Source organism: Canis lupus, chromosome 2 (assembly GCF_003254725.2).
Source record: "Canis lupus dingo isolate Sandy chromosome 2, ASM325472v2, whole genome shotgun sequence".
NCBI classification, from domain to species: domain Eukaryota; kingdom Metazoa; phylum Chordata; class Mammalia; order Carnivora; family Canidae; genus Canis; species Canis lupus.
In genome coordinates, this window is record NC_064244.1 from 71012321 (window position 1) to 71040268 (window position 27948).

At 49.4% G+C, this 27948-nt stretch overlaps 1 protein-coding gene across 1 annotated transcript; it reads right to left on the reverse strand.

Annotated features, from left to right (window-relative positions):
* Positions 1-4101: 4101 nt before the first annotated feature.
* Positions 4102-27948, reverse strand: THEMIS2 (thymocyte selection associated family member 2). Its single transcript, XM_035713330.2, has 8 exons — positions 27747-27948; positions 26779-26903; positions 21362-21833; positions 18863-19003; positions 14084-14494; positions 8126-9198; positions 5716-5869; positions 4102-5083 (listed from the first exon to the last, which is right to left on the reverse strand). The coding sequence occupies exons 1-8, from the start codon at positions 27946-27948 to the stop codon at positions 5028-5030; spliced, it is 2634 nt and encodes an 877-aa protein (XP_035569223.2). The 3' UTR covers positions 4102-5027.

Here is a 27948-nt window from a genome sequence, read left to right on the forward strand (position 1 = left end):
TTCTGTACCCGAAGAACAGTTCCTATCTAGGGAGCTATACTGATGCTTAAGAAGTCAGTCAGCCAGCCAATATGTTTACCTACAGGTTTGTCCATCCTTGATTATATCCTGAAAGAAAAGGTACTGGCTAAAAACAGGTTAAAAAAAATCATACATTTTGGGGGTGTCTGGGTGGTATAGTTGGTTAAGTGTCCAAATCTTGGTTTCGGCTCAGGTCAAGATCTAGGGGTTGTGAGATTGAGCCCCACATTGGGCTCTATGCTCAGATCTGAGTCTGCTTGGATTTTTCTCTCCCTCTTTTTTTTTTTTTTTTTTTTTTTTTTTAAGATTTTATTTATTCATGAGAAACACACAGAGGCAGAGACATAGGCAGAGAGAGAAGCAGGCTCCCTATAGGAGCCTGCTTTGGGACTCAATTCCATAACTGAGATCACACTCTGCTCTGAGCCCAAGGTAGACGCTCAACTGCCAAGCCACCCAGGCGTCCCTCTCCCTTTCCTTCTGCTCCTCCCCACTGTGCATGCTTGCTCTCTTGATATAAATAAATATTTTTTTAAAAAAATCATCCATGAATTTGAATTTTGAATGCATAGGATACTTTTATGAGTGGTTGACATCTAGTTATCTAGCACTCTCAAATGGGCAAGGCAGTAGAGTAATTCTGGATAGAAGTCTTTTGATTTTGAATTTGATGATTCAGCAGTTACAAACTATTTAATAATTCAACACGTATTTGTTGAGTACCTACCATGTTGGCCCATTGGTCAAGCACTAGGAATACAAAGCAAAGTAAGTAATATCATTGGATTTGCTGGTTCCACATTCCCAGTAGCACAGAGTGGCTGCTTAGCAGTGCTGTATTCCCTGCCATCTTGGCATTTACGTAGCCTTGCATAAGATGTGTAATTTCTGAGCACCACGGAGGCCTGTAGGGCTGAGCACAGCCAGGCCCTCCTCAGCAGAATGAAACGCCAGCCTTCTAGAGCCTTTACCCTGCTTGAGCAGGAGGCTCCTGCATTTATCACAGCCAAGCAATGATTCCAGCTTGTTCTCAGGAGAGTCTTTCTCTAGGTATACTGATGGGAAATTAGGTGCCTTGGGAAATAGTATTTATCAGGTTTAACTATAAAAGGGCCAATAAGAAATAGTGTCTGATGTATATGAATAAATTTTGGGGCAGCCCGCGTGGCTCAGCGGGTTAGTATGCAAAATGCCAATAATTTTCACTTTCAGTCTGCATTTAATTGTGGCATCAAACTGAGCAAGCTCACAAAAGGGGGGCAGAGAGGGCTACCAGCTACTACAGAAGGGGATTTCTAGTGGCCAAATGCTGCAAGAAGAAAGCAAGCTAGGACAACTAGGCTTAAAAGGAAAACATGTCGGCAGCCCGGGTGGCTCAGCAGTTTGACGCCTGCCTTCAGCCCGGGGTGTAATCCCTGAGACCTGGGATCGAGTCCCATGTCGGGCTCCCTGCATGGAGCCTGTTTCTTCCTCTGCCTGTGTCTCTGCCTCTCTCTCTCTGTCTTTCATGAATAGATAAATAAAATCTTAAAAAAATAAAAGGAAAACATGTTTGAAAACCACAACTGTAAATGTTTTATCAGAGCAATTGGGGTTGGCAGGGAACAAAAGCAGACAATGCCCGTGGGGTGCTTTTGTCTTAACTCTGGAATAAGCTACTGGGTGGTGGGGAGGGTGTTATAGTGGGGCTAGGGGCTCCCCCTGAACAGTGGTCTCCAAAGTGAACACAAACTTCTGGGAATACACAAGATGTATACTGGGAGAAAAGAATTGCTCATCCCTTCATATTTATTTTTCATATCTTTTCTCATTTCTATTTTGAATAATATAGAGAACGTGCTAACAGTAACAGATGTAAATAACTGCTAAGTAAATGAACATAAACTGGAGATACATACTCAAAAATGGATCGAGTTCTGAATTTCCCTCAACCGTGTTTTATTTTTTTTTTATTTTTATTTTTTAAATTTTTATTTATTTATGTTAGTCACACAGAGAGAGAGAGAGAGGCAGAGACACAGGCAGAGGGAGAAGCAGGCTCCATGCACCGGGAGCCCGATGTGGGATTCGATCCCGGGTCTCCAGAATCGCGCCCTGGGCCAAAGGCAGGCGCTAAACCACTGCACCACCCAGGGATCCCCCTCTTAAAGCTTTTTTTCTTTAAAAAGACTTTTTTTTTTTTTTAAAAGATTTTATTTATTTATTCATGAGAGAGACATAGACAGGGGGAGAAGCAGGCTCCTCACAGGGAGCCTGACGCGGGACTCGATCCCCAGACTTGGGATCACACTCTGAGCCGAAGGCTCAACTGCTGAGCCACCCAGGCGTCCCGGAACTTTTTTTAAAAAGATTTTATTTATTTACTTATTCATGGGAGATAGAGAGAGGGAGAGAGAGAGAGGCAGGCAGAGGGAGAAGCAGGCTCCATGCAGGAAGCCCAACATGGGACTTGATCCCGGGACTCCAGGACCACACTTTGGGCCGAAGGCAGGCACTAAACCGCTGAGCCATCCAGGGATCTCCCCAAAACTTTATTTTTAAAAAGTAAGTTCTACACCTGAAGTGGGGCCCAAACTTAGGACCCCAAGATCAAGTCACATGCTTTACCAACTGAGCCAGACAGATACCTCAACTGCATTATTTTTTTTAAACCATTCAGGGCACCTGGGTGACTGTCAGTTAAGCATCCAGTTCTTGATGTTGGCTCAGGTCATGATCTCGGGATCCTGGGATCTAGCCCTGTGTTGGTCTCCAAGCTCAGTGGGGAGTCGGCTTGAGGATTCCTCTCCCTCTGCTCACGCACATGCACACATGCTCTCTAAAATATATAAAGAACTCTTAAAACAAGGGGCACCTGTGTGGCTCAGTTGGTTAAGCAGCTGCCTTTAGCTCAGGTCATGATGCAGGGGTCCTGGGACCAAGCCCTGCATTTGGCTCCCTGCTTAGTGGGGAGTCTGCTTCTCCCTCTGCCCCCACCCCCACTTGTGTGCTCTCTCTTGCTCTCAAATAAATAAATAAAATCTTAAAACAAAAATCTAAAAAAAGGGGGGGGGGACCAAATTTATTCATTTTCTTTTTTCTTTTTTTTTTTTTAAGATTTTATTTATTTACTCTGAGAGACAGAGAGAGAGAAGCAGAGGCACAGGCAGAGAGAGAAGCAGGCTCCATGCAAGGAGCCCGATATGGGACTCGATCCCGGGTCTCAGGGATCACACCCCGGGCTGAAGGCAGGTGTCAAACCGCTGAGCCACCCAGGCTGCCGACATGTTTTCTTTTTAAGCCTAGTTGTCCTAGCTATGAAATTGGCTTGCTTTCTTCCTGCAGCATTTGGCCACTAGAAATCCCCTTCTGTAGTAGCTGGTAGCCCTCTCTGCCCCCCTTTTGTGAGCTTGCTCAGTTTGATGCCACAATTATTTTTTTTTTTTGATGCCACAATTAAATGCAGACTGAAAGTGAAAATTATTGGCATTTTGCATATTGTCTTGGCCCTAGGGATCCCATGCCAAGGAGGAACCTTTTTGCATACTTCCCTTGTTTATTTGTCCCAGAATACGCTTTTCCTCAGTCCTTCCATTCAGTTTAGACTGTCTCTCTGGAGGAAGGCATGGGAACTGACCCAGCAGTTTGGATTAGCTGCTTGGTAGTCACCTGGAGAAATCCATGCACAGTTCTGGAAGCCAGGAGGCCCAGAAGTGCCATGGGTCTGGACAGCCCAGAGGCGTTATTAGCAGGCAGAGGAAGGACAGGCTCAGGTGTGCTCCCCAGAATCTGGGAGCTGCAGATGGACACTCCACTCCCACCACAGCTGGAGACTCCAGGCACATTTTTGTTCATCTGACCTCTACTGACCACAGTGCTTAGTTCTGTGACTGCCTCAATCTAGGAACCAAAACCCTACCACTTCCAGGGGGTGATTCCTGTGGTCTTACCTCACGGAACAGGCCTGGACTGACCTTAGAAGCTGAGCTAGTCTCTGCATAGACACAGATTTATCTCTGTTATGTGAGGTGATGAGGCTCTCCAACCAGTCCATACACAGGTATACCTATGTGATCTAGGTCAACAGTAATGATACTAAGATTCTTATTAAGTGTTTATTCGTTCCAGGCACTGCACTATATACCAAGATTATCTCATTTGATCTTTAAAACAATTTTGTGAGGTAGATAACTATTTCATTTTACATGTGAAGGAACTGAAGCTTAGGTTAAAATAACTTGTTCATAGTCCTAGCTGAGAGGTGGTGCAGGGATGCTAACCCAGGCTCATGACTAGTCTGCCTCCTGAAACACCTGACCACTTAAGCTTGTTTTCTGATCTTTAAAATCAGGCCATTGTCTATCTAGAGAGTCGAGGATTTAGATAATGCTTATAAAGGGTCTGGCACACAGACCTTACTAAATGGTTTCTGTTCCTATTTTTCCAGATGTAATTTTTATTCTATGGTTTTAGAGTGAAAAAATCTTGGATAGTCACATGCAACTATTATGTGCTGCATTCTGCACAGATAACACAGCTCCTGTTTTCTCAGGGGTTAGAGTTTGGGGGTGGGGTGGCGAGGGAGTGGCAAACATAAGAAAAGGCTCTCAGTGCGTTATGTTCAGCATTGAGCCCTTTTTACTGAGAGTCAAGCAACACTGTGCCGCCACCATCAAGGTTGGTGGTCTCTGATTCCTTTCTGCACCAACCAGTGAGACAGCTGGTGTTGGGGACTCAGGATTGAGTAGAACCTCCTTGGCTCCTTTGGATACCAGAGCTCTGAGGCTGAGGGAGTCAAGCACAAGGTGCTGGCCCCAAACAAGCCAGCCCTCTGTGGCAGGAACCTAGAACCTCAGGAGAGCTGGTATGTCTATCCCTTTTCAGATTGGTCCGCACGAAGCCATTTCCTGTCCACAGTCTGATTTCAGTGAGATCATGTCCAAAGGTCTTGTAAAGGCTTTGTAACGTTGGCTGGTATCTCAGATTCTCTGAGAAACAGCAGGTAAGAAGCAAGGTTCCTCCAGCATTTAAAGGGTGTTCCGAAATTGCTCAAGTATTTCTTCATAATCATGGTCATCATTATCTACAAAAGAGTCCAAGTCAGTGATGATCTTTGGTTTTAGGCAGGATCCTTCCCTTTTTAGGGTACTGGACAGGGAAGTAGTTGGTCTGGATGCTCTAAGGTCCTTGCTAGGCCAGAAACTATAAATTATTCTGTCTGAATACTGTGTAAATATTCCCCTTGCATGCCTCGGGGAGGGTAGTATGTTGGAGGATGAACTCATTTTCTTGCCAGGACTCTGAAGCCCGTGGGAGAGGGACAGTAGGGACCCTCCAACCTAAGCTCATCCTTTTTTTTTTTTTTTTTTTAAGATTTTATTTATTTGCGAGAGGGGGAGGGAGGGAGCAGAGGGGCAGAGCAAGAGGGAAAAGCAGACTCGTCCACTGAGCAGGGAGCCTGACACGGGGCTCCATCCCAGGACCCCAGGATCATGACCTGAGCTGAAGGCAGACACTTCACCAACTGAGCCATCCAGGCACCCCTTGGCCCATCCCCTTAAAAGCCTCTCTGTCCAGCAGAGAGCAGCAGAAGGGGGCTGCTCATGGGTGGGGCCTTGCTGAGGGTAAGGCCAGCGCAGTCAGAGGTACAAGCAGGAGCAGGGTAAGGAGGGAAGAAGCGAGGACAGGGGTGAACTGGGGCTGACATGGACTCACCTCCATCTTCTATGATGGACTTAGTGTGCCTGCGGTCCTTCCTGTGGCCTGAGACCTTGCTGTATGTATTTGAGCTGTCCTTGGCATTCCGTGGCAGCGTCTGCATCTTGGGCTTGAGTAGAGGGGCTTGCTGCAGTTCTAAGAGTTCAGAAGACTAGGCGAGAGAAAAAGCAGAAGTCAGGGTCCCAAGAGATGGGCAGCAGAGTCCATGAAATGTCATTTCCTTCGACTGTCACTTCCTCTGCTCCCCTCTTGACTTCCTTGCCAGGGTAGGGCTCCGTGAGACCCAAGTGTTTTTGTTTCTAGTGCCTGAAATGTTCTTTGGCAGAGGAGAGGGGCCAGAATGAAAGAGGAAAGAGTTGGCTAGAGACAGGGTGCCCTGAGTTTCTTCCCCAGAGGGGATTCAATCAGTGTCCTTCACATCTGCTGCTGAAGGGGAAGAAAGCAGTCACAGAATATCAGGACAGAGTGCCAGAGCTGAGAGGGGTCCTAGAAGGAGGAGGACTTTTGTTGAACTCCCACCTTCTGCCATATGCACACCTATTCGTTTATCTTCAGGGGACCCTCTTGAGTAGCTGTTTTGAGTTCCCAATGTACCCACGAGGAAACAGGCTCAGAGTGTCAGGTCATACCTCACACAAGATTGCAAGCTGGGCCAAGGTTCAGACCCAGAGCCATGTTCGTGACCTCTAAAGCTTATGCTCTTTCTATGCTTTGGAGAGCAAACCATATAGGGCCCCTGATCAGCAGTGGGGAATACTTCCCCAGGGAAGAAAAGTTGCAGGATCAAGGGCAGTGAGCAGGGACCAGGCCCAAAGTCACTTCCAGCAGGAACAAATGCTGGAACTGAGGTCTCTCAATTTTTTTGTACTATGTTCTCCGGTACTGTCGGGAAGGCCTGTGTTTCAGATGCCCCAGTCCAGTCTGTGTTCAATCAGAAAAGGACTGCCCTCCACCCTCCTCCACAGATGCAGTCTCCTTCTGGGGCCGAAACTGCCCCTGATTTGTCTTTCTCACTTCCCCTTGCCCTCCCACCATCTACCCTCACAGTACAAAATACCAGTTTCTCCAAATCCCAAAACCGTAAGCCTGTTACACTTTACAAAGTGCTTTTGATGTAAATCAACTGCTGTCAGCAGACCACGGTAGTTAGGTGCCCAGGCTGGGTGGTCAGACCCAGCTTCAAACCCCAGCCTGCTGTTTGCTGGGTGTGTGCTCTCGGGTCAACTGCTTGACCTCTCTGTGCCTCTTGTGTTCTCAACTGTAGAAAGAGCTATCCATCAGTGCCTGACTTCACAGTGCCCACCTCTCAGGTCATGAGAGCTCTGTGGGGCTATGCACATAAGGAGCCTGTGACAGAGTAGACACCCACCAGGCAGCAGCTAAGAAACTAGAATTGTGAGTTAGTGACCTTATCTCAGGTGCACTGGTGAGAAAATGGAAAGGAAGCAGGCCATGGAGCAAGTGAACTGGGCCATAAGCTTGGGTCCCTCTGCTTCCATGTCTGGTCCTTTCCCCATCCCCGTGATTTAGTTTGGATCAGTTCAGCATTCACTGGCGCTGTCTGCCTACCTGGAAGTGGGCGAGGCCCCTGCCCTCACAGACCACTCACAACACACCAAAAACTAGGTGTCATCCCACCTGCTCCCACCCCTACCCACATCCCCAAGCTGCATACCACACACATCAGTGTGAATGCAGAAGGGGGAAGGCTGTCACTGCCAGAGGAAGTCTGAGCTGAGCCTTGTCCACTGAAAAGAGGAAGAACATTCCAGCAATAGAACCAGAATGTGTAAAGTGCTGAGGCAAGAATCCTGGCATACTGAAGAAGCTCTAGGAGTTTATGGCTGAGTATGGACCAGAGTGGGTAGTGGAGGATGGGTCTGGGAGGGGGACATTGAAGTCAGTTTATAAAAGACCCTCCCTGGATGCCATGCTGAGGGGTTGGCATTACCCCCTTACCACAGGGAGCCACAGACGGTTCAGAAGATGGGGCTGAGGCCCATCAGTAACCAGGGAAGGGAGAGAGGCCGTTCTGACAGCCATGAGGAGGGGTGGGAGAAGCTGCTGACACGGTTCAGGTGACAGATGATGAGGCCTACATGAGGGGACGATGGGCAGGGAAAGCAAGGTAAGCCTGGAGGCAGAGTGCTTATGCTATGGTTCAGGGCTTCCGCTTCGTAACTGACTTGGGCAAGTCTCGGAGGTCTCGGAGTCCTCGTTTTCTCACCCTTAAAATATGAATGATCGTACCAACATCAGATTATAAGAATAATAGGTACAAAGTGTGTAAGTGTATAAACTGTAAGTTCTTCACAACCGAAAGAGAAATGGGATGCTGGACAAAACTGGCAGGACCTGCAGTGACCCCGACAACTTCCCCTCCCTGCCCATTTTGGTAGGTTGGTACCTGGCCGCTTTTCTCCTTGTTGCTTTGTTTCTTCTGCCCACTGAGACCCTGACTTTTGGGGGGCCTGGGTGGGGGGGGTTGGTTCTTGAAGGCCGGTAACCTCCGAAGGCTGTAGTAGAAGGCATCTGTCAGCTCCTCCACCGTGGCTACAGGGAGAGGCCCAGCCGGCTGGCCTGGCTGCCCCTCGGCCTCCACGACAGTCAGGTCCAGCCACCGGGGAGGGATCTCGAAGCACATCTCAGGGTTGGAGTTGAGGCTGACCACCAAGAAAGGTTCCATGATTTTCTCCTCCAGCCGCAGGCCTGGGAAGGAGGGCAGAGGGTCAGCAGGATGGCTGCTGTCCTTGGCCACCACCTTGACTTCACAGGGCAATGAAAAATGGGCAGTCAGATCTTCCAGACTATAGCGCCGACTATCATTCATCTCTTCCACAAAACTACCAGAGAAGTAAAGGGGCAGCAGAATCTGGTCGTCGTCTTCTACATCTTCATTCTCTTCCTCCTCCTCCTCCTCCGCCTTGTCACTCAGCCGCTGACACACCAAGACATCTATGTCCCTGCCTTCAGCCCCATGGGCCTGGCCAGATCTCAACACCTCCAGCCTGTCGCCCACAGCCAGGGAAGTGAACCCAGGGCTCTCCACCCCTTCGCCCTCACAGTCCTTTGTGGCCACTACGCGGAGTGGCTGGCCTGGCTGGAGAGCACCCAGGAGATCATAGGCTGTGGGGAACTCTCTGGGTCGCCGCCGCAGCTTGCCCTGATAAGCCCCAGAGACCATGAAGTGTCTGGGTATCTTCCGGCCCTTGGTTGAAACCAGGACCCGCCAAGGTGGTGAGGCCAGGCCATGGATACAGAGCTTCTGGCCTTTATGCAAGGAGCCTGCCCATGGGCTGAGGAAGATGGAGGGCCCCTCCGGAATTTCCAGGATCTCCATGCACAGAGGAAAGGGGCCTCCCCGGGCCAGGGCCTCACTCAGCAGCAGTGGTTGGATGAAATGAATGTGTTGAGAGGAACTGGTGACATCTTCCACATCAACCTCCAGGCTGGAGGGGATCTTGACAATGGTCCTGCGCACTGTGGAGAGAGATCAGCTCAGAGGCACTCACACCCACCCGGGGGTGCCCCTCCACCCCTGGCAATGATGTCTGGGCTGCCTGACCTGTTCCTATTCTGTTCTGGCAGCATTTTCCTGTGGTATCAGATTCCTTAAGCATTCTGTTCTTTAACCTCTTTTCAAAAGCTGTTATAGAACTTGTTAAAGATTTGGGGATCCCTGGGTGGCTCAGTGGTTTAGCACCTGTCTTAGGGCCCACGGCATGATCCTAGAGTCCTGGGATTGAGTCCGCACTGGGCTTCCTGCATGGAGCCTGCTTCTCCCTCTGCCTGTGTCTCTGCCTCTCTCTCTCATGAATAAATAAATAAAATCTTTAAAAAAATTGTTAAAGATTTATAAAAGAATAGTATAGTGAACCCCCTGTCACCAGCTTCAACATTTAATGCACAGCCCATCTTCTTTCACTTATACCCTGTCTGTCCTCCACCACTGATTATTTTTAATTAGAAAAATCACATCATGCCATCTTGATCTTTCACTGTATCTCTAAAAGGAGTAGTTAAAAACCACAATGCCATTACCACATCTAGATAATGATGATTTGATAATTCATTAATAGCATCAGATATCCAATTAGTTCAACCACTGTTTACATTTTTAAATTTTGAACGTAATTTTGTAAGCTACCTTTCCAGATCCTTTCTGCATTTTAAGTATAAAACCACATCAAGAGGGGCACCTGGGTGGCTCAGTTGGTTAAATGTCCGACTCTTGATTTCGCTCTGGTTATGATCTCAGTGTCGTGAGATCGAGCCCTGAGTCTGGTTCCTCTGTGACTATAGAGTCTGCTTCAGATTCTCTCTCTTGGCAGCCCCAGTGGTGCAGCGGTTTAGCACCTCCTGCAGCCCAGGGTGTGATCCTGGAGACCCAGGATCGAGTCCCACGTCAGGCTCCCTGCATGGAGCCTGCTTCTCCCTCTGCCTGCGTCTCTGCCTCTGTTTCCCTCTCTCTCTGTGTCTCTCATGAATAAAAAAATAAAGATTCTCTCTCTTTCTCTCTGCCCCACCTCCCCATTCATGCATGCTCTCTCCCCCAAAAAAAAAAATTAAGGAAAACACTGGTTGGGGCTCCTGAGTGGCACATTCAGTTTAGCGTCCGACTCTTCACAGGGCAATGAAATGACTCTTGGTTTTGGCTCAGGTCATGATCCTCAGGGTCTTGCGATCAAGCCCTGTATATGGGCTCTGCACTCAGAGCAGAGGCTGCTTGGGATTCTCTCTGCTTCCCTCTTTGCCCCTCCTGCTTGTGCGCTTGCTCTCTCTCTCTAAAATAGATGCATGGGGGAATCCCTGGGTGGCTCAGCGGTTTAGCACCTGCCTTTGGTCCAGGGCGTGATCCTAGAGTCACGGGATCGAGTCCTGCATCAGGCTCCTGCATGGAGCCTGCTTCTCTCTCTGCCTCTCTCTGTGTCTCTCATGAATAAATAAATAAAATCTTTAAAAATAAATAAAAAAATAAAATAAAAAAAAAATAAAATAGATGCATGAATCTTTAAGAAAAAGAAAAACACTGATTGATGACCTTGGCAACTTGTTTCCTTTCTTGGCATCGATTAGTTCCTGGTTTATAAATTCAAGAGGTGGCTCCGCTGTGTTTGAGCCATATCACACAGAAGATGGAGCAAGGAATATCCTCGTTTTATAGATGAGGACACTGAGGCTCAATGTGACTTGCCTCAGGTCACAGTGTTGGGATTTTTGCTCTGTGCCAGGTGAGCTAATAGCTGGTTGAAGCTGGGAGATGGGCATGGGGAGTTCATTATACTGTTCTGGCTTTTTTCTTCAAAGCACTTAATGGATTACCTGAACTGCCTCATTATCCAGGACAGCCCCCAAGCCCAACCCACCATCAAAAGCCTTTGTTCAAAAAAAAAAAAAAAAAAAAAGCCTTTGTTCCCCAGACTGTGGTCTCTTACTACTATTTCCCACAGGATTCCAGGGCTCCCTGGGAAAGAGAAAACTTCCTAGAGAGGAAATGTGCAATGGTCTGGAACATCTTACACCAGAAAGTAAGAAAAATCTATTCGAGACCATGCAGGTGTGTCACAAGGATTCAGGAGCCAAATTGAAAAGGCTCCCATAGGTCAAAGCTGAGATGTGTGAGCATCAATAATAATTCCAGTGGATTGGAACACTGAAAATATTTCATCTGTGAGTTCATAATGATGATTAAAAAAAAAAAAACTTAAATAATCATCCTTGAAGAATGCTAGGGAGCCAATCCATTTTAAAAGCTAGTAAACGGGTGTCTGGGTGGCTCAGTCGATTAAATGTCCAACTCATGGTTTCAGCTCATGATCTCAGGGATGTGAAATCAAGCCCCGAGCAGGACTCTGCACTCAGCATGGAGTCTGCTTGAGATCCTCTCCCTCTCCCTCTGCCTCTCCCCTATGCACATTCTCTCTCAATAAATAAATAAGTTGTTAAACTAGTAAAGTATAGGTCATTTCTTAGGGTGTCCCTCCATGCAGGCTAGAGGCAGTGTGCAGAGCACTGCTCATGAAACAGGACCTGGCCAGGTCTGCCAGAGTGGAGGTAGAATGGTATCCTGGAACCTCGACATATATAAACACAATGTCCCGTGTTTCTTTTTTTTTTTTTAATTTTATTTATTTATTAATGAGAGAGAGATGCAGGCAGAAGGAGAAGCAGGCTCCACACAGGGAGCCTGACTTGGGACTCGATACCGGGTCCCCAGGATCATGCCCCAGGCCGAAGCCGGCGCTAAACTGCTGAGCCACCCGGGCTGCCCAATGTCCCATATTTCTTGTACAAACTAACCAAAGGGGCATAGGGGCTTTTTATAGTAGTTTCCTAATAGACGAATGAGGGACAATAGGATTAAAATCACTATCTCGGTTCCTAAGGATATCATGGATCAGGTAAGGATCAGCAACAGACACTCACATTACAAATGCTGGCCCATCCATTGTATTTGACTACATCACATGGCAAGGTTGGCGCTGCAAGTTAGGTTGGTGACAGACATAGAGCCAGGTGGGGACTCCCTGCCCCACACCTCATGCAGCAGTGAGAACTGCCTCGTGTGTCTGGTCAAAACTCTAAGTGCCTGTTTACAGATGGACAGAAAAGAGCTAACAGTTGGCCTGAGGAAAGCTTGCCTGCAAATTTGGTCCTTGGCTGGCATCTGAGAACATGGTGTAGCACGTGTTCCCACCGTCTTCTAACTGGTGGGGGCGGTTTCCTGTCCTTAGACTGTACAAAACAATCGGTGATGCTGAACACCTGCTCTCTGTCTGGAAGTCCGGAATTTTGGTATGTGCTAAGCAGAGGGTAGGGTAGTATGTGACCAGCCCCTGAGAAAAACCTTGGGCACTGAGTCCGTGAGCTTCCTTGATAGACAACACCTACATGTGTTGTCATAGTTCAGTGCTAGAGGGATTCGCCAAGTCCTATGTGATTCCACCAGAAGAGGACTCTCCTTCCTTTTGCTATAATAAATCATGGCTGTGAGTACAACCATATGTGAAGTCCCATGAGGCCTCCCAGCGGGTCATCAAACCTGGGGTGGCCTTGGGCCCAACACAACAGGAAATACAGGGGACAGAGGCATGCTGGCACCAGCACAAGGATGCCAGCAAGAAAATCCAAAACGGGAGAGAGCCCACAGGACAAATGGCCTAGACCTTTCAACAGATTAAGTATAAGAAAAATAAGAAAGGTGAATCTATAGATTAACAGATTTAAGCCTAACAATCAACAGCAATGTGTGGATCTTATCTGGATCCTGCTGTGAATAAACGGTAAAACAATTTATGTGGGGGATCCCTGGGTGGCTCAGTGGTTTAGCACCTGCCTTTGGCCCAGGGTGTGATCCTGGAGACCCGGGATCAAGTCCCATGTCAGGCTCCCTGCATGGAGCCTGCTTCTCCCTCTGCCTGCATCTCTGCCTCTCTCTCTCTGTGTGTCTTTCATGAATAAATAAATAAAATCTTAAAAAAAAAAAAACAATTTATAAGACAATAGAGGAAATTCAAACACCAAGTAGTAGTATTAGGAGTTACTGTTAATTCTTTTTGGTGTGATGATGGTATTGTGTGTCTGTTTAAAAAAATATATTTTTAAAAGAGAGACACTGAAGTCTTTGTATGAGAAATGATAGGATACCTGGGGTTTGTTTTGAAATAATCTGGCAGGTGGGGAAGAGATGAAATGGGATAGATAGGTCATGAGTTAATAATTATGATGTCAGGTGATGGGGTCCAGAGGTTTGTTATCCTAGTCTGTGCTTGTATTTGTTTGAATTTTTCCATAATAAAGTAGTTTTCAAAGATTCTTAAAAATCAGGATAAGGAATTCCCACCATAGCCCACCAGCAGCCATGACCAGCTGCTCCCCAGGTAACTGCCAGGGAGCTGAACCTCAAACTCTACCCTCCAGGGAAGAGGCCCCAGGGCACCTGTTCCTCTGCCTCTGCTCTGACTGGGCCTCCAAGTGGCCAAACCTGGCCAGGTCTGCCTGTTTCACCAGCCCTGTTCTGCACGCTGCTTCCAGCCTGTCCTAAGAAATAGCCCGTGAAACAGCTAAGGATTCACCCGGTGCCCTCATCACCCAGACAGGAGGGTTTTACTTTGTAACTGTTGTTTTGTCCTAGTTGCTAGCCAGTTCACAATCCCAACTTTTGCCTGATTTTATAAAATTGCTATGTAGGACCTCACAGTTAAGTCCCCTCATTTTCCTGTCTCCTTTTATACCAAACTTCCCACTATTTGGGAGTCTTTATTCTGTTATATTGTAATGTACTGAGTAAGCCACCTGGTACCTTCCATCTGTGCTGCTTCCCAGGGCCCCCCTCTCACCCCACCAACCTGCCCAGGCAACTCACTGTGCATGATGGCTTGGACCTCATACTGGGGCCTCAAGATCAGGGTACGCCAGGGGAGGGTCGGGCAGGTGAAGAGGAGGTTGCTCAGTGCTGGGTCCTGCAGGGCCTTGAGCAGGGGCCGAGGGGCACCGGGCTTCCACTCCCAGAAGGGCCCCTTCTGAGACAGAGGCAGGTGCAGAATGAACGGATGTGTTTCAGTGTCTAGTACACAGCGGGCACGGTAGGTCCCATGGTATGTCTCCACAGCCTCGAGTTTAAGGGGCTGGTCCTCAGGCACCACTCTGGCCTCTGTGGTGATTCTGTGGGTCGACATGAAGCAAATGGGCAGCGTCTTGGAGCACTGGGTTGCAGCAGAGAGCAGCTCCTCCAGGGTCCCATAGCTCTGACGGCCAGTGAGGGGGCTGAAGTAGCCTGTGGGGCACAGCAAAGGGTGTCAAGGCAGGACAGGCCTTTGCAGGGTTCAGAGCCACGTATACCAGGTCCCGTCTGCCACAGAGAACCCAATCAGAATTCCCTGGAGACAGGCCCCAAGCATCTAGACATCCAGGCTGCAGGGCTGAGGGACAAGTTCCTCCTCGCGCGGACAGGCAAGAACACTGAGGGATGGTTGCCAAGGACAGAACAGCAGTGTGTTTCCCAAAAGACACACTGACAATGACATTTGCCTACATCCTGAACCGCACCTACCTCCAACTTTGCTTCCATACTCCTCACCACTGCTCCAATCCCGTACATCCGACACCTATCACCCCATGCTGGGGCAGTGCCATTTTCCTTCTCTCTCAAACTAGAAACCCAGGAGCTCCTAGCCAAATGACCTCACTACCCCCCTTCATCCTGTCTGCCAGTTCTGGTGGCCCAACTTGTTCTTCACCCACCTCTTTCCCCTGTCCCCATCCGCTCTTCTCCTGCCACTGTACTGGCCCTAAACACCCCACATCCAGACATAACATTGCTTCCAGAGTTTTCCTGCTCCAAAATGCCCCCACACAAGTCTAATCAAGGCCACATCACACTACACCCACACTGAAGGACATTCCCCAAAAGTACCAGTCTAGACTCTTCAAAAAGTTGATGTCAAGACAAAGGCTACAGAATTATGCCATCCTGAAGGAGATTAAGAAATCCAGATGTGGACAGCAAATAGATGGGTCCTGCTTTTTTATCCAGTCTGAAACCCTGCTTCTTTTCATGGGGTCATTAAGCCCGTTCACGTTCAGAGTTACTGTTGAAAGATATGAGTTTAGTGTCATCATGATATCTATTCAGTCCTTGTTTTTGTGGATTATTCCACTGAACTTCTTCTTAAAGGGGAATTTTAAGAGTTCCCCTTAAAATTTCTTGCAGAGCTGGTTTGGAGGTCACATATTCTTTCAGTTCCTGCCTGTCTTGGAAGCTCTTTATCTCTCCTTCCATTTTGGTTTTTTTTGTTTTGTTTTGTTTTTAAACTTTTATTTATTTATGATAGTCACACACAGAGAGAGAGAGAGGCAGAGACACAGGCAGAGGGAGAAGCAGGCTCCATGCACCGGAAGCCCGACGTGGGATTCGATCCTGGATCCCCAGGATCGCGCCCTGGGCCAAAGGCAGGCGCCAAACCACTGCGCCACCCAGGGATCCCTCTCCTTCCATTTTGAAGGAGAGCCTTGCTGGGTAAAGTATTCTTGGTTGCATGTTCTTCTCATTTAGGACCCTGAATATATCCTGCCAGCCCTTTCTGGCCTGCCAGGTCTCTGTGGAGAGGCCTGCTGTTACCCTAATACTCCTCCCCATAAAAGTCAGGGATATCTTGTCTCCTGCTGCTTTAAGGATCTTCTCTTTATCTTTAGAATTTGCAAGCTTAACTATTAAATGTCGAGGTGTTGAACGGTTTTTATTGATTTTAGCGGGGGGATCTCTCTATTTCTTGGATCTGAATGCCTGTTTCCCTTCCCAGATTAGGAAAGTTTTCAGCTATGATTTGTTCAAATACATATTCTGGCCCTCTGGCCCTTTCGGCGCCCTCGGGAACCCCAATTAAACATAGGTTTTTCTTCCTCAGGCTGTCATTATTAAACTCGACACCAAAGAAACAAACAATCCAATCATGAAATGGGCAAAAGACATGAAGAGAAATCTCACAGAGGAAGACATAGACATGGCCAACATGCACATGAGAAAATGCTCTGCATCACTTGCCATCAGGGAAATACAAATCAAAACCACAATGAGATACCACCTCACACCAGTGAGAATGGGGAAAATTAACAAGGCAGGAAACCACAAATGTTGGAGAGGATGAGGAGAAAAGGGAACCCTCTTACACTGTTGGTGGGAATGTGAACTGGTGCAGCCACTCTGAAGAACTGTGTGGAGGTTTCTCAGAGAGTTAAAAATAGATCTGCCCTATGACCCAGCAATTGCACTGTTGGGGATTTACCCCAAAGATACAGATACAATGAAATGCCGGGACACCTGCACCCCGATGTTTCTAGCAGCAATGTCCACAATAGCCAAACTGTGGAAGGAGCCTCGGTGTCCATCGAAAGATGAATGGATAAAGATGTGGTTTATGTATACAATGGAATATTCCTCAGCCATTAGAAACGACAAATACCCACCATTTGCTTCAACGTGGATGGAACTGGAGGGCATTATGCTGAATGAAATGAGTCAATCGGAGAAGGACAAACATTATATGTTGTCATTCATTTGGGGAATATAAATAATAGTGAAAGGGAATATAAGGGAAGGGAGAAGAAATGTGTGGGAAATATCAGAAAGGGAGACAGAACATAAAAACTCCTAACTCTGGGAAACGAACTAGGGGTGGTGGAAGGGGAGGAGGGCTGGGGGTGGGGGTGAATGGGTGATGGGCACTGAGGTGGGCACTTGGGCACTTGACAGGATGAGCACTGGGTGTTATTCTGTATGTTGGCAAATTGAACACCAATAAAAAATAAATTTATTATAAAAAGAAAAAGAAAAAAAAAAGAAATGCAGATGTGATCTGGGGGCATCTGGATGGCTCAGTCAAGTGTCCAACTCTTGATTTCAGTTCAGGTCTTCATCGCAGGATTGTGAGTTCAAGCCCTGCACTGGGCTTCACACTGGGTGTGGAGCCTACTTTAAAAAAAAAAAGTGGATACCTGGGTGGCTCACTTGGTTAAGAGTCCAACTTGAGGGGAAAAAAAAAAAGAGTCCGACTTGATTTCACCTCAGGTCATGATCTTCGGGTCATGAGATCAAGCCCCATGTCATGCTCTGCACCGGGCATGGAGCCTGCTCAAGATTCTCTCTCCCTCTCCTCCTCCCACCCTCCCCCCACCTCGCACACACACACTCTAAGAAAATAAGTGAAAAGGAGAAGGAAATTCCTATTGAAAAAGAAAAATCAATATGTGATCTGAGATTGTCTTCTGGATCAAGGGGAAAACAGCAATAAAGGACAATTATTAGGGCAGTTGTTGACATTTGAATAAACTATGTTAGGCAGTAGTATTATATCGAATTTGATCATTGAACTATACTTTTATGAATAAATGTCCTTGTACTGAGGAATAATAGTAAATATAAGGAGTAATATTTAGTTGTAAAGGGTTATCATGTCTGCAGTTCATTCTCAAATGGTTCAGGAAAAAAATACATAGACATACATAGTAATATATGTCCTTGTGTTGGTGAACTGGGAAACAATTGGTACATCTGGATAAAGGGTGTACGGTAGTTCTAGCAAGTCTTCTGTAACTTGAACATATTTCAGAATAAAAAGAAAAAATCCTCAAAAATACAAAATAAAGCACACCACTTCCATATTTAAAACCGTCACTGGCTCCACAGTGCTCGCAAAGATCAAAATGTGCCAATGCCCCACAAAGCCCTACTTGCAGTCTGCCTGCCACCACTTGCCTCTCACCTGGAACCCAAGGCCTCGCCTATCCCATTCAGGCAATCACAGTAAATCCTATGTAGAATGAGCGCTCAGAGTACACCTGCTCTGTGCCATGCCCTGTGCTAAGCACTTCATGCATGGCAACTCACTCAATGCTCACATCAAGCCTGATTATTACAGAGGAGTAAACTGAGGCACAGAGGGGTGCCAGGAACTGGCCAAGATAAGACTAGTAGCTGCCAGAGCTAGGATTCCCATCCAGACTGTCGACTTCAGTGTCCTGGCCCATGGGCTACCATGCTACTCACCTCCTGCCGTAACTGAGCTATGTCCTTTCTGGAGCACCAGATATGCACATGCTCCTCCCTGGAGTTACTGCCTCTGGGAATTCTTCCAGCTCAGGTGTCACCTCCTCCAGGAAGCCTGCACAGATGCCTGAGGCAGGCTACCCCCCCTGCCAGGAACCCTCTCTAAACTATGTGTCGACTGTTGTCGCCCTCTCACTGCCATCCTGGAAGGCCCCGGCTGGGAGGGCTGCACCCGGTTCATCCTGAGCCCCACTCCCCAAACCCCTAGCACAGGGCCTGGCACACAAGTGTCAGCAAATGTTTGGTGAGCGAATGAGCAAACACAGAGACAGGCAGATGGACAAAGACCTGGAACAAAGGAAAGAGCCCCAGCTGAGAGGCAGATGTGATCAGAGAGATGGTATGGAGAGGGTGCAGCCACCCCAGGCTAAGGGCATTGTCGGACCGCTCAGAGGACACCCCAGGCCTTAGAGCAGGGCAGCGATGGATGTGAGAGCACATGCGCCAACCTAGAGGGGTGGGAGTGCCTGCTGGGGCGGGCGAGCCCACTGGTGTGCCCGGAAGGGGCCACTTGGGAGGAGACACAGCTGCCTTCCTTACCGTGGAAGTCGGGGGTGATTTCCATGGTCTGGCCGGTTCCTGGGTTCTCGCAGACCACCTTCTGGAGGCGAACCTGGGTGACCTTGATCAGGTCCCCCGTGGAGAGGCAGCACTCGTTCCCAGAGATCTCGTAGATGGAGCCTGCAGAGAGACCAGTTTCCTTGTGCAGCAAGAGCCAAGTGCCGGGTGGCCCGTGCCCTGTTCCCCAACAGGCTGTGCTTTGCCTCACCTTTGCACATGCTCCTGCTGCCTGGAGTGGCTTCCCTGTCTCCCCACCACGTGGCCCTCGTTCAGCTGTACTCAGGCAGCGTGCACCCTGCCTTTGCCTGCTCTTAGTGCTGGCTACCCCTCTGCGATAACTTCTCTGGCCTCCTCCACATCCCCATGCCTCCCCGACCGAGCTCTAAGGCAGGGCTGGTCGTCCCAGCATCACTGCAGCTGCACAGGCCGCGTCTAAGCATGTGCTGAAGTCCTGAGTGAGTTAGGCCAGAAGGCCCAAGGTACAGCTACACTGCCAGGCCCTGAGATGGTCGGTGCCTGCCTGGAGGTCACACACAGCCTGACACCCCCATAGGGTGTAAACTGTCTTTTCTTCTTCAGATGAATTGTCTTTAAAGGGAACACAGGGCAGCCCGGGTGGCTCAGCGGTTTAGCGCCTGCCTTCAGCCCAGGGTGTGATCCTGGAGACCCAGGATTGAGTCCCGCGTTGGGCTCCCTGCATGGAGCCTGCTTCTCCCTCTGCCTGTGTCTCTGCCTCTCTCTCTCTCTCTCTCTCTCTGTGTGTGTGTCTCATGAATAAATAAATAAAATCTTTAAAATTTAATTTAATTTAATTTTTAAAAAAATTTTTTTTAATTTTTTATTTATTTATGATAGGCACACAGTGAGAGAGAGAGAGAGAGGCAGAGACACAGGCAGAGGGAGAAGCAGGCTCCATGCACCGGAAGCCCGACGTGGGATTCGATCCCGGGCCTCCAGGATCGCGCCCTGGGCCAAAGGCAGGCGCCAAACCGCTGCGCCACCCAGGGATCCCTAATTTAATTTTTTAAAAAAGGAGCACAGGAGAAAATGGAGGGCCACTGACAGAGTGGGCCCCGTAGGCGGGTTCTGGGTGCCACCATCAAGCACAGCAGCCCCACTTAACTATTTTAAAGTGTTTAAAGCAATGTCCAGGGCATAGAAGGCGCTCAGTAGAGATCTCTCCCACAGGGGGTACAGGCTCCGTCTGCTAACGAGGGACACGACTGCACACACAGGTCAGCCTTGAGGCCACCTGACCTACTGCATTTCACAACAGCCCTGAGAAGCTGCTGAAAATCCTACCCCTTATCCCAGGAAAACGCACCCAGGCTCATAAACTGCAGCTCTGTCTCCAGTTGCAGGGGGTGGGCCCCAGGGCTGGCGGGACTAGCCGCTGGGGCACCACACTGCGCCGTGACTGCCCTCCGAGGGATGACCGGGTCCCTTTCCTAAATAATGAGCTGCTCCGGGCTGAGGCTGGGTGGGGTCCCCAGATTACCAGGTCAAAGGGGCCAGAACTGGGACTCCAGCCCAGGGTGTGTGTCTGTATAGCTGGGACACCTCAGCACACTAGGGCTTCGGAGGGTGGGGCCCGCCCACCTGCCCCATCACTCACCCCTCTGCGCACCCACCCCCACCTCACCACTTCCCATGCCTGGGTTCAGGCAAAATGAGGAAGCAGCCATTGTGACACACAGCGGTTAGGGGATGTGGGCAGTAGAACAAACAGCAGAGGCCTGCAGGGAGCCCCCCGGGGGGGGGTCAGCATTTGAACCCGCATCTTCCACGTTCCCAAGTGGACCTGCAAACCCTAGTCAGTGGTGGCTCCTGGATGGCTCTTCTCGAGTCTCCCCCTTGGTCTAGGACTGCCCCCCCCCCTTGGAATCTCGGAACACTGGAGGCTGCTGTGGCCGAGCAAGGGAACGGAGGCCACAGGGCATCCCTGCCTTCGTTCGCTTTCGAAGGAAGGAGCCTCGCCCCCTCCACCCAGTCCCCAAGTTTCCTTTCCCTCCAGCATCCCCGCTGTCGCCTCGCCACAGTTCCTCCCTCACCCTCTTAGCAGCTTCTGCTCCCTCTGCCGCCTGTCAGTCGCTCCCTTCTCGTCCCTTCAGCCCCTGCTGTGCGCGCATCCCTGGGAACCAGGTGGGCAGGCCGGGCAGGTGCGCCCGAGCAGAGGGCAGAGGGCAGGGAGGCCCAACTCCAGAGCTGACGCACGGGGAGCGGAGCTGAGGGCGCAGGTGGGCTGGGAGGGCTGAGAGGAGGCGCGCAGGTCGGCGGCGGGGGGGGGGGGGCTGGCACGAGCCTCCCCACCGCCAGGCCGCCCTCGGGGCGCAGCGCGCTTCCACCTGCGCCCGGCCCGGTTCGCCCGCCGAGGGTCTGAGCTCACTGACTGCTCGTCGTCGCCCCGCGGGGCATCCACGGAAGCAGGAGCCGAGGCGCAGAGACGCCGAGCGGCCCCAGCGACAGCGCCTCACTCACCCTGGAAGTACACCCCCGAGCAGACCCGCAGCACACGCGGGAGGGAGGCGAGGTCCAGGGTGCAAACGAAGCTGTGCAGCGACAACCGGCTCCATGGTCCTCGCGGCTCCCCCGACGCCGAGCGAGTGGCCGCGTTCCCGGCGCCGAGCCCGCAGCCCCGCCCCGCGGCCACGTGGGCGGAGCCGCCCGCCGCGAGGCGTGGGAACCCGCGGGCGCCCGCTTCCCGCCTCGGCCGGGGGGGTCTCGGTCGGCCCCGCGCCTGGAGGCTCCGACCGCGCGAAGGCCGGTCCCCACGGCCCTCCCGGCTGGTCGGTGGCGCACCGCGCGGTGGGCGGGGCGCTGATGGGGACGACGGGGAGGCCCCGGCCGCCCCCCGCCTGCCCCGAGTCCGCGGCCTCGCGCCGCTCTGGGTCTCCGGGAAAACAGCCCCGCCCGGGCGTCGGCGCGGGAAGGACCTGGCGGCCCCGCAGCGCTGGGGAGCTCACCCTTTCCGGGATGCTCGTGCCTTCTGGACATTTCTAGTTAAAACTTCTTCCTTGGGCTAAAGAGAAATCACAGGCGAGAGCCCGCTGAGTGGTATCTAACTTTAATTTTTTTTTTCTTTTTATTTATGATAGTCACAGAGAGAGAGAGAGAGAGAGAGAGAGAGGCAGAGGGAGAAGCAGGCTCCATGCACCGGGAGCCCGACGTGGGATTCGATCCCGGGTCTCCAGGATCGCGCCCTGGGCCAAAGGCAGGCGCCAAACCGCTGCGCCACCCAGGGATCCCGGTATTCAGCTTTAAACAAATCACTGACTTAAAAAAAAAAAAAAAAAAAAAAAAAAAAAAAAAAGAGTTTATTTATTCATGAGAGACACAGAGAGAGAGAGGGGCAGAGACACATGCAGAGGGAGAAGCAGGCTCCTCGCAGGGAGCCGGATGCGGGACTCGATCCGGGTCTCCAGGATCAGGCCCTGAGCCTCACGCAGACGCCCAACCGCTGAGCCACCCAGGCGTCCCCAAATCCCTGACTTCTGAGCCCCAGTTTCCTCATCTGTAAAATAGGGCAAAGGATCTTTTCTTAGCTGATTGTGAGGACAAAATGAAATCATTTAGGTACTGTGCAAGATTCTTTATTTCACTTTTTTACCACTGTAAAGTGAAGAAATAATATAAGTTAGTGGCACCTGGGTGGCTCAGTCGGTTGTGCCTCCGACTCTTGGTTTCAGCTCAGGTCCTGATCTCCCTGCCCAGCTTTGCCCTTTGGGGGGAGGGGAGTCCTCTTGGGAGTCTCTCCCTCCCCCTCCTTCAGCCCCTCCTCCTGCAGGCGAGCCCCGCTCTGTGTCTCTCAAGTAAATAAATAAATCTTTTTAGAAAGGTGGGGATCCCTGGGTGGCTCAGCGGTTTGGCGCTGCCTTCAGCCCAGGGCATGATCCTGGAGACCCAGATGGAGTCCCACATCCGGCTCCCTGCATGGAGCCTGCTTCTCCCTCTGCCTGTGTCTCTGCCTCTCTCTGTGTGTGTCTTTCATGAATAAATAAATAAAATCTTTAAAAATTAATCTTTTATAAAAGAAATAATAAAAGCTAAAAATAAAAGGAATAAACCCTAAAGACATTTGACAAATTAAAAAGAGGACACTTTCCCACTATCCAAATACACTTATTACTAACACTAGGTTGTGTTTCCTTCTCTTTATTCTGTTTGTGTGCAGATTTTACACTTTTAAAATTTTATTTATTTTTAAATATTTTATTTATTTATTCATGAGAGATACAGAGAGAGGCAGAGACATAGGCAGAGGGAGAAACAGGCTCCACGCAGGGAGCCCAATGTGGGACTCAGTCCCAGGGCCCAGGGTCATGCCCTGAGCTGAAGGCTGACATGCAACCACTGAGCCACCCAGGCGTCCCAAACTTTTTAAAATCTACACTAAAGGGATCCCTGGGTGGCACAGCGGTTTAGCACCTGCCTTTGGCCCAGGGCGTGATCCTGGAGACCCAGGATTGAATCCCACGTCGGGCTCCCGGTGCATGGAGCCTGCTTCTCCCTCTGCCTGTGTCTCTGTCTCTCTCTGTCTCTCTCTCTCTCTGTGTGACTATCATAAATAAATAAAAATTAAAAAAAAAATAAAATCTACACTAAAGTTGCAAAAAGCAGATTTCCCATATCCCTCAGCATAGTTTCAAATTCCCCTAATGCTACCCTCTCACATTACCAGAGCTTATTTGTCAAAACTAAGAAACCAGCATCACATTAATGTTAACTAAATTGTAGACTTTATCTGGATTTTATCTGCTTTTTTTCTGATGTCCTTTTTCTGTTCCAGAATCTTATCCAGGATTTTGTATTGCATTTAACTGGCACGTCTTCTGTCCTGTGACTGGTTCTCAACCTTTGCTTGTTCTTATAAATTTGACAAGCTCAAGGACAAATTGTCAGCTATTTTGCAGAATGTCCCCCAACTTGGATTTTTTTCTGATGTTTTCCTCATGACTAGGCTGGGGTTGCGGGTTTTCTAGAAGGCTACTACCAAGGGGATACGCCCTTCTTATCATCATCTCTCCAAGGGGGCACAGGACCTAGTCACAGGACTTTTCACTGTGATGGTAACCTTGATCGCTTAGTTAAGGCCACGTTTCTGGATTTCTTCACTGTAAAGTTGCTACTGTCCACTGTCTAAACTCTGTTCTTTGGAAACAAGTCGCCGGAGAAGCTAAGCTCCACCTTCCAGAGTGAGGAACATCCAAATAAAGTACTTGGGAGTCCTCTGTAAGAGAGATGTGTCTCTTTCCCCCATTTACTTATTTATTAATTGAATTATTTATGTCAGTATGGACTGATGGGTATTTACTCTATACTTTGACTTATAATGTAATACTACGCTATTCGTGTTCTTGCTCAAATTGTTCCAGCTTTGAGACTTCCTTTAGGACTTCCTTCCTTGGCTCTTGGGGTCCTTCTGCCATGCCTTGATTGTTCTCTCTGAGCACTTCCTTACTGTCCGGTGCTACAAGATGCTCCAGGCTCATCTTTTTTTTTTTTTAAGATTTTATTTTATTTTTATTCATGAGAGACACAGAGAGAGGTAGAGACATAGCAGAGGGAGAAGCAGGCTCCCCACAAGGAACCCGATGCAGGACCCCGGGATCACGCCCTGAGCCAAAGGCAGACACTCAACCGCTGAGGCACCCAGGTGTCCCAACTCTAGGCTCATCTTGTCTTTTTTCTGCCCCATCCCTACACGCAGCCATTTCTGGTTCCTTTTATTGGAGAACAGCATTTTGCATCCACGAGCCGGTCACAGAGTACTCCATGCCACTGGGTTGCCCATTATTTGGTTTTTTTCTTTCTTTGCGTGAACATTACAGACACCACTGCCCACCCCATGACCCAGCTGACATCAGGTCCAGCCTGACCTTCAAGGAGAAGCTCCTGAATGATAACACTCAACAGAAAATTTTAAAATCCTCCCTTTCCCTTTGCCTTTATCTGTTCCCAGATTCCTGGATGCCGAAGTGGACTTAACAAATTAGTAGGCAAAAGCCTACTACAACCAACATATTGAAATATTTTCTTGCCTTCATCATTTGCAGTTATATATGTGTAACTGTTTAATGTCTCATCAGCAGTTAGAGTGTTGGCTTGTGGGGGCACCTGGCTGGCTCAATGGGTACAACATGTGACTGTTAATTGGGGTCGTGAGTTTGAGCCCCACATTGGATGTGGAGCCTACTTAAAAGAAAATTTTAAAAACATTTTTTTAAAGATTATTTATTTATTTATTCATGAGAGACACAGGAGAGAGAGAGGCAGAGACACAGGCAGAGGGAGAAGCAGGCTCCATGCAGGGAACCCAATGTGGGATTTGATCCCGGGTCTCCAGGATCACACTCTGGGCTGAAGGCAGTACTAAACCACTGAGCCACCCAGGCTGCCCTAAAAAACATTTTTTTAAACTCAGAACTTACAAAAAAAAGAAAGAAGAAAGAAAGAAAGAAAGAAAGAAAGAAAGAAAGAAAGAAAGAAAGGAAGGAAGAAAGAAAGAAGAAGAAAGAAAGAAAGAAGAAAGAAAGAAAGAAAGAAAGAAAGAAAGAAAGAAAGAAAGAAAAAGGAAGGAAAGGAAGGAAGGAAGAAAGAAAGAAAGAAAGAAAGAAAGAAAGAAAGAAGAGAAAGAAAGAAAGAAAGAAAGAAAGAAAGAGAAGAAAGAAAAGAAAGAAGAAAGAAAGAAAGAAAGAAAGAAGAAAGGAAAGAAGAAAGAAAGAAAGAAAGAAAAGAAGAAAGAAAGAAAGAAAGAAAGAAAGAAGAAAGAAAGAAAGAAAGAAAGAAGAAAGAAAGAAAGAAAGAAAGAAAGAAAGAAAAAGAAAAGAAAAGAAAAGAAAAGAGTTGGCTTCTGGTGGTCAGAGGTTGGAGTACCAGTCTCTTTGCTCCCCAGTGTATCACAGGACCTGGTAAACAGTAGGTGCTCAATAAATCACTGTTGTTAATGACTCACTGAATGAATGGGTGGAAAAATGCTTCCTTGAGATAGATCCCGTAGGTGGAATCTCTGGGTGAAACGGTATGCTGGTGTTTATAGCTTCTGAGGGTGTATTTCAGTCATGTTGAAATGTTGCTGAGCCTCCAATGGGCCAATAAGATAAGGAAGGAGAAGGCCCATTGCAAGAGCTGAGAGGAGTGGCAAGCAGATGTATGCCAGAGACCACGGGGCCACGGGCCCAAGGGGAGGGTATGCTAAGCAGAGGAGATGGGACACGGGGCATTTCTGTATTTCTAGAAACATTGGCAGGTGTGATTCTGTGGGCACCTACTCTGAGCAGGTTCAGCACAAACACATGCTCACTTAATTCCCTCTACAAGGGATCCCTGGGTGGTACAGTGGTTTAGCGCCTGCCTTTGGCCCAGGGCGCGATCCTGGAGACCCGGGATCGAATCCCACGTCGGGATCCCAGTGCATGGAGCCTGCTTCTCCCTCTGCCTATGTCTCTGCCCGCCCCCCTCGTGTGACTATCATAAAAAAAAAAAAATCTCTCTACAAGCAAGACAGACATTTTATTTTTTTAAATATTTTTATTCATGAGAGACACAGAGAGAGAGAGAGGCAGAGACACAGGCAGAGGGAGAAGCAGGCTCCACGCAGGGAACCCGACTTGGGACTCGATCCCACGTCTCCAGGATCACGCCCCGGACTGAAGGTGGCGCTAAACCGCTGAGCCACCCGGGCTGCCCAAGACAGACATTTTCATTCCCACTCTGCAGGTGAGGAAACTGAGGCTCAGAAAAGTATTCCCTGAGATCATGCAGCAAGAAAGTGGGGAAGCTAGGAATTTTCTTTTTAAGTTTTAATTATTCATTTGAGTAATCTCTACACCCCCCACGTGGCGCCCTGGGCTTGCAGCCCCTAGATCAAGAGCCGCGTGCTCTCCCCCTGAGCCGACCAGGCGCCCCAGGGAAGCCAGGACTTCCAAGGCAGCCTGGAGGAGAGGAGGCCAATTAGTCACCTCTTCCTCACGTGTTTCAGCGGACCAAGAAGTCTGATGGATTTCCGATCGGTTAGTTTGGCCTAGAATCGCAGCAGAGGATGAAGAATAAAAAGAGGGGCTTTGAAAATCGAACTGGCCTCAAAGCCTGGCTCTGTCACTTCTTAGCTGTGCGACCTCGGGCAAGTTCCCTACCTCTCTGAGTTTCGGTCCCTTGTATACCATGGGCACTGGCGGGAGCAGGGTCTTGGTGGAAATGACAGTGCAGGTGGCATGTGCCAGGCACTCAACATCTATTATTACTGTTTTCTGAGGGTCTCCTGCGCCTCTGACATTTCTCAGGGATCTCAGATCTCATTTACTTCTCTTAATTCTCTGCTTTCTAGTTTAGGAAAATGAGATTCTGAGTGGGAAACCGTCCTCCTGGCTGTTACACAGCATGCAAATGGAGGAACTAGGATTGGAAGCAGGGCCGGGCCTCTGGTAGCCATGGCCCCAGCCCTTTGCCCTTTCCCAGCCTGGGAGCACCAGCCAGGGTCTTCTCAGGAGTTGAGTGGGGTGCATAGCGGTGGGGGGAGGGTGGGGAGGGGAGGGCAGGGGAAGAGAGGGGAGAGGAGGGCTGGTAGGGGGAAGTGGGGGAGGAGGCCCAAGGAAAGGCCCATCACAACCCAGACTGGAGTTCCTCATTTCTACCGTAAGTCTCACAATTTTCAGCATCTAAACGGTGGATGGCTCCAGGCTTCCTGTGGTCACAGTAGTAGGGTGACTCAGGGTGACTAGAGGGTGTGGGGCTGGGCCCCTGCCTGCTGTGCTGGCACCACTCTTGCGCTTTGTTCCACAGGGCCTGTACAGGGGCAGGGTCCTCTCCAGGAGGGGGACGCAGCATCTGGGGGGGGGTGTAACAGCATCCCCTGCCGTCCACTTACAGCCACCAGCCTGGCACAGTGGCCAAGGAGGGGGCCGGTGGAAAACACCGTAGCAGTCAGGGTTTGGTGCCATGGACTCCTGCCTCTTGGCACAGGCCCCGCTCAGCTGCTCCCAGGTGGCCCTTCCACAAGTCCCAAGGCACCTGTAGGCCTCGAGGGTGCCTGCCGTGCCAGCCCAGTTACACAACCACTCAAATCTCAT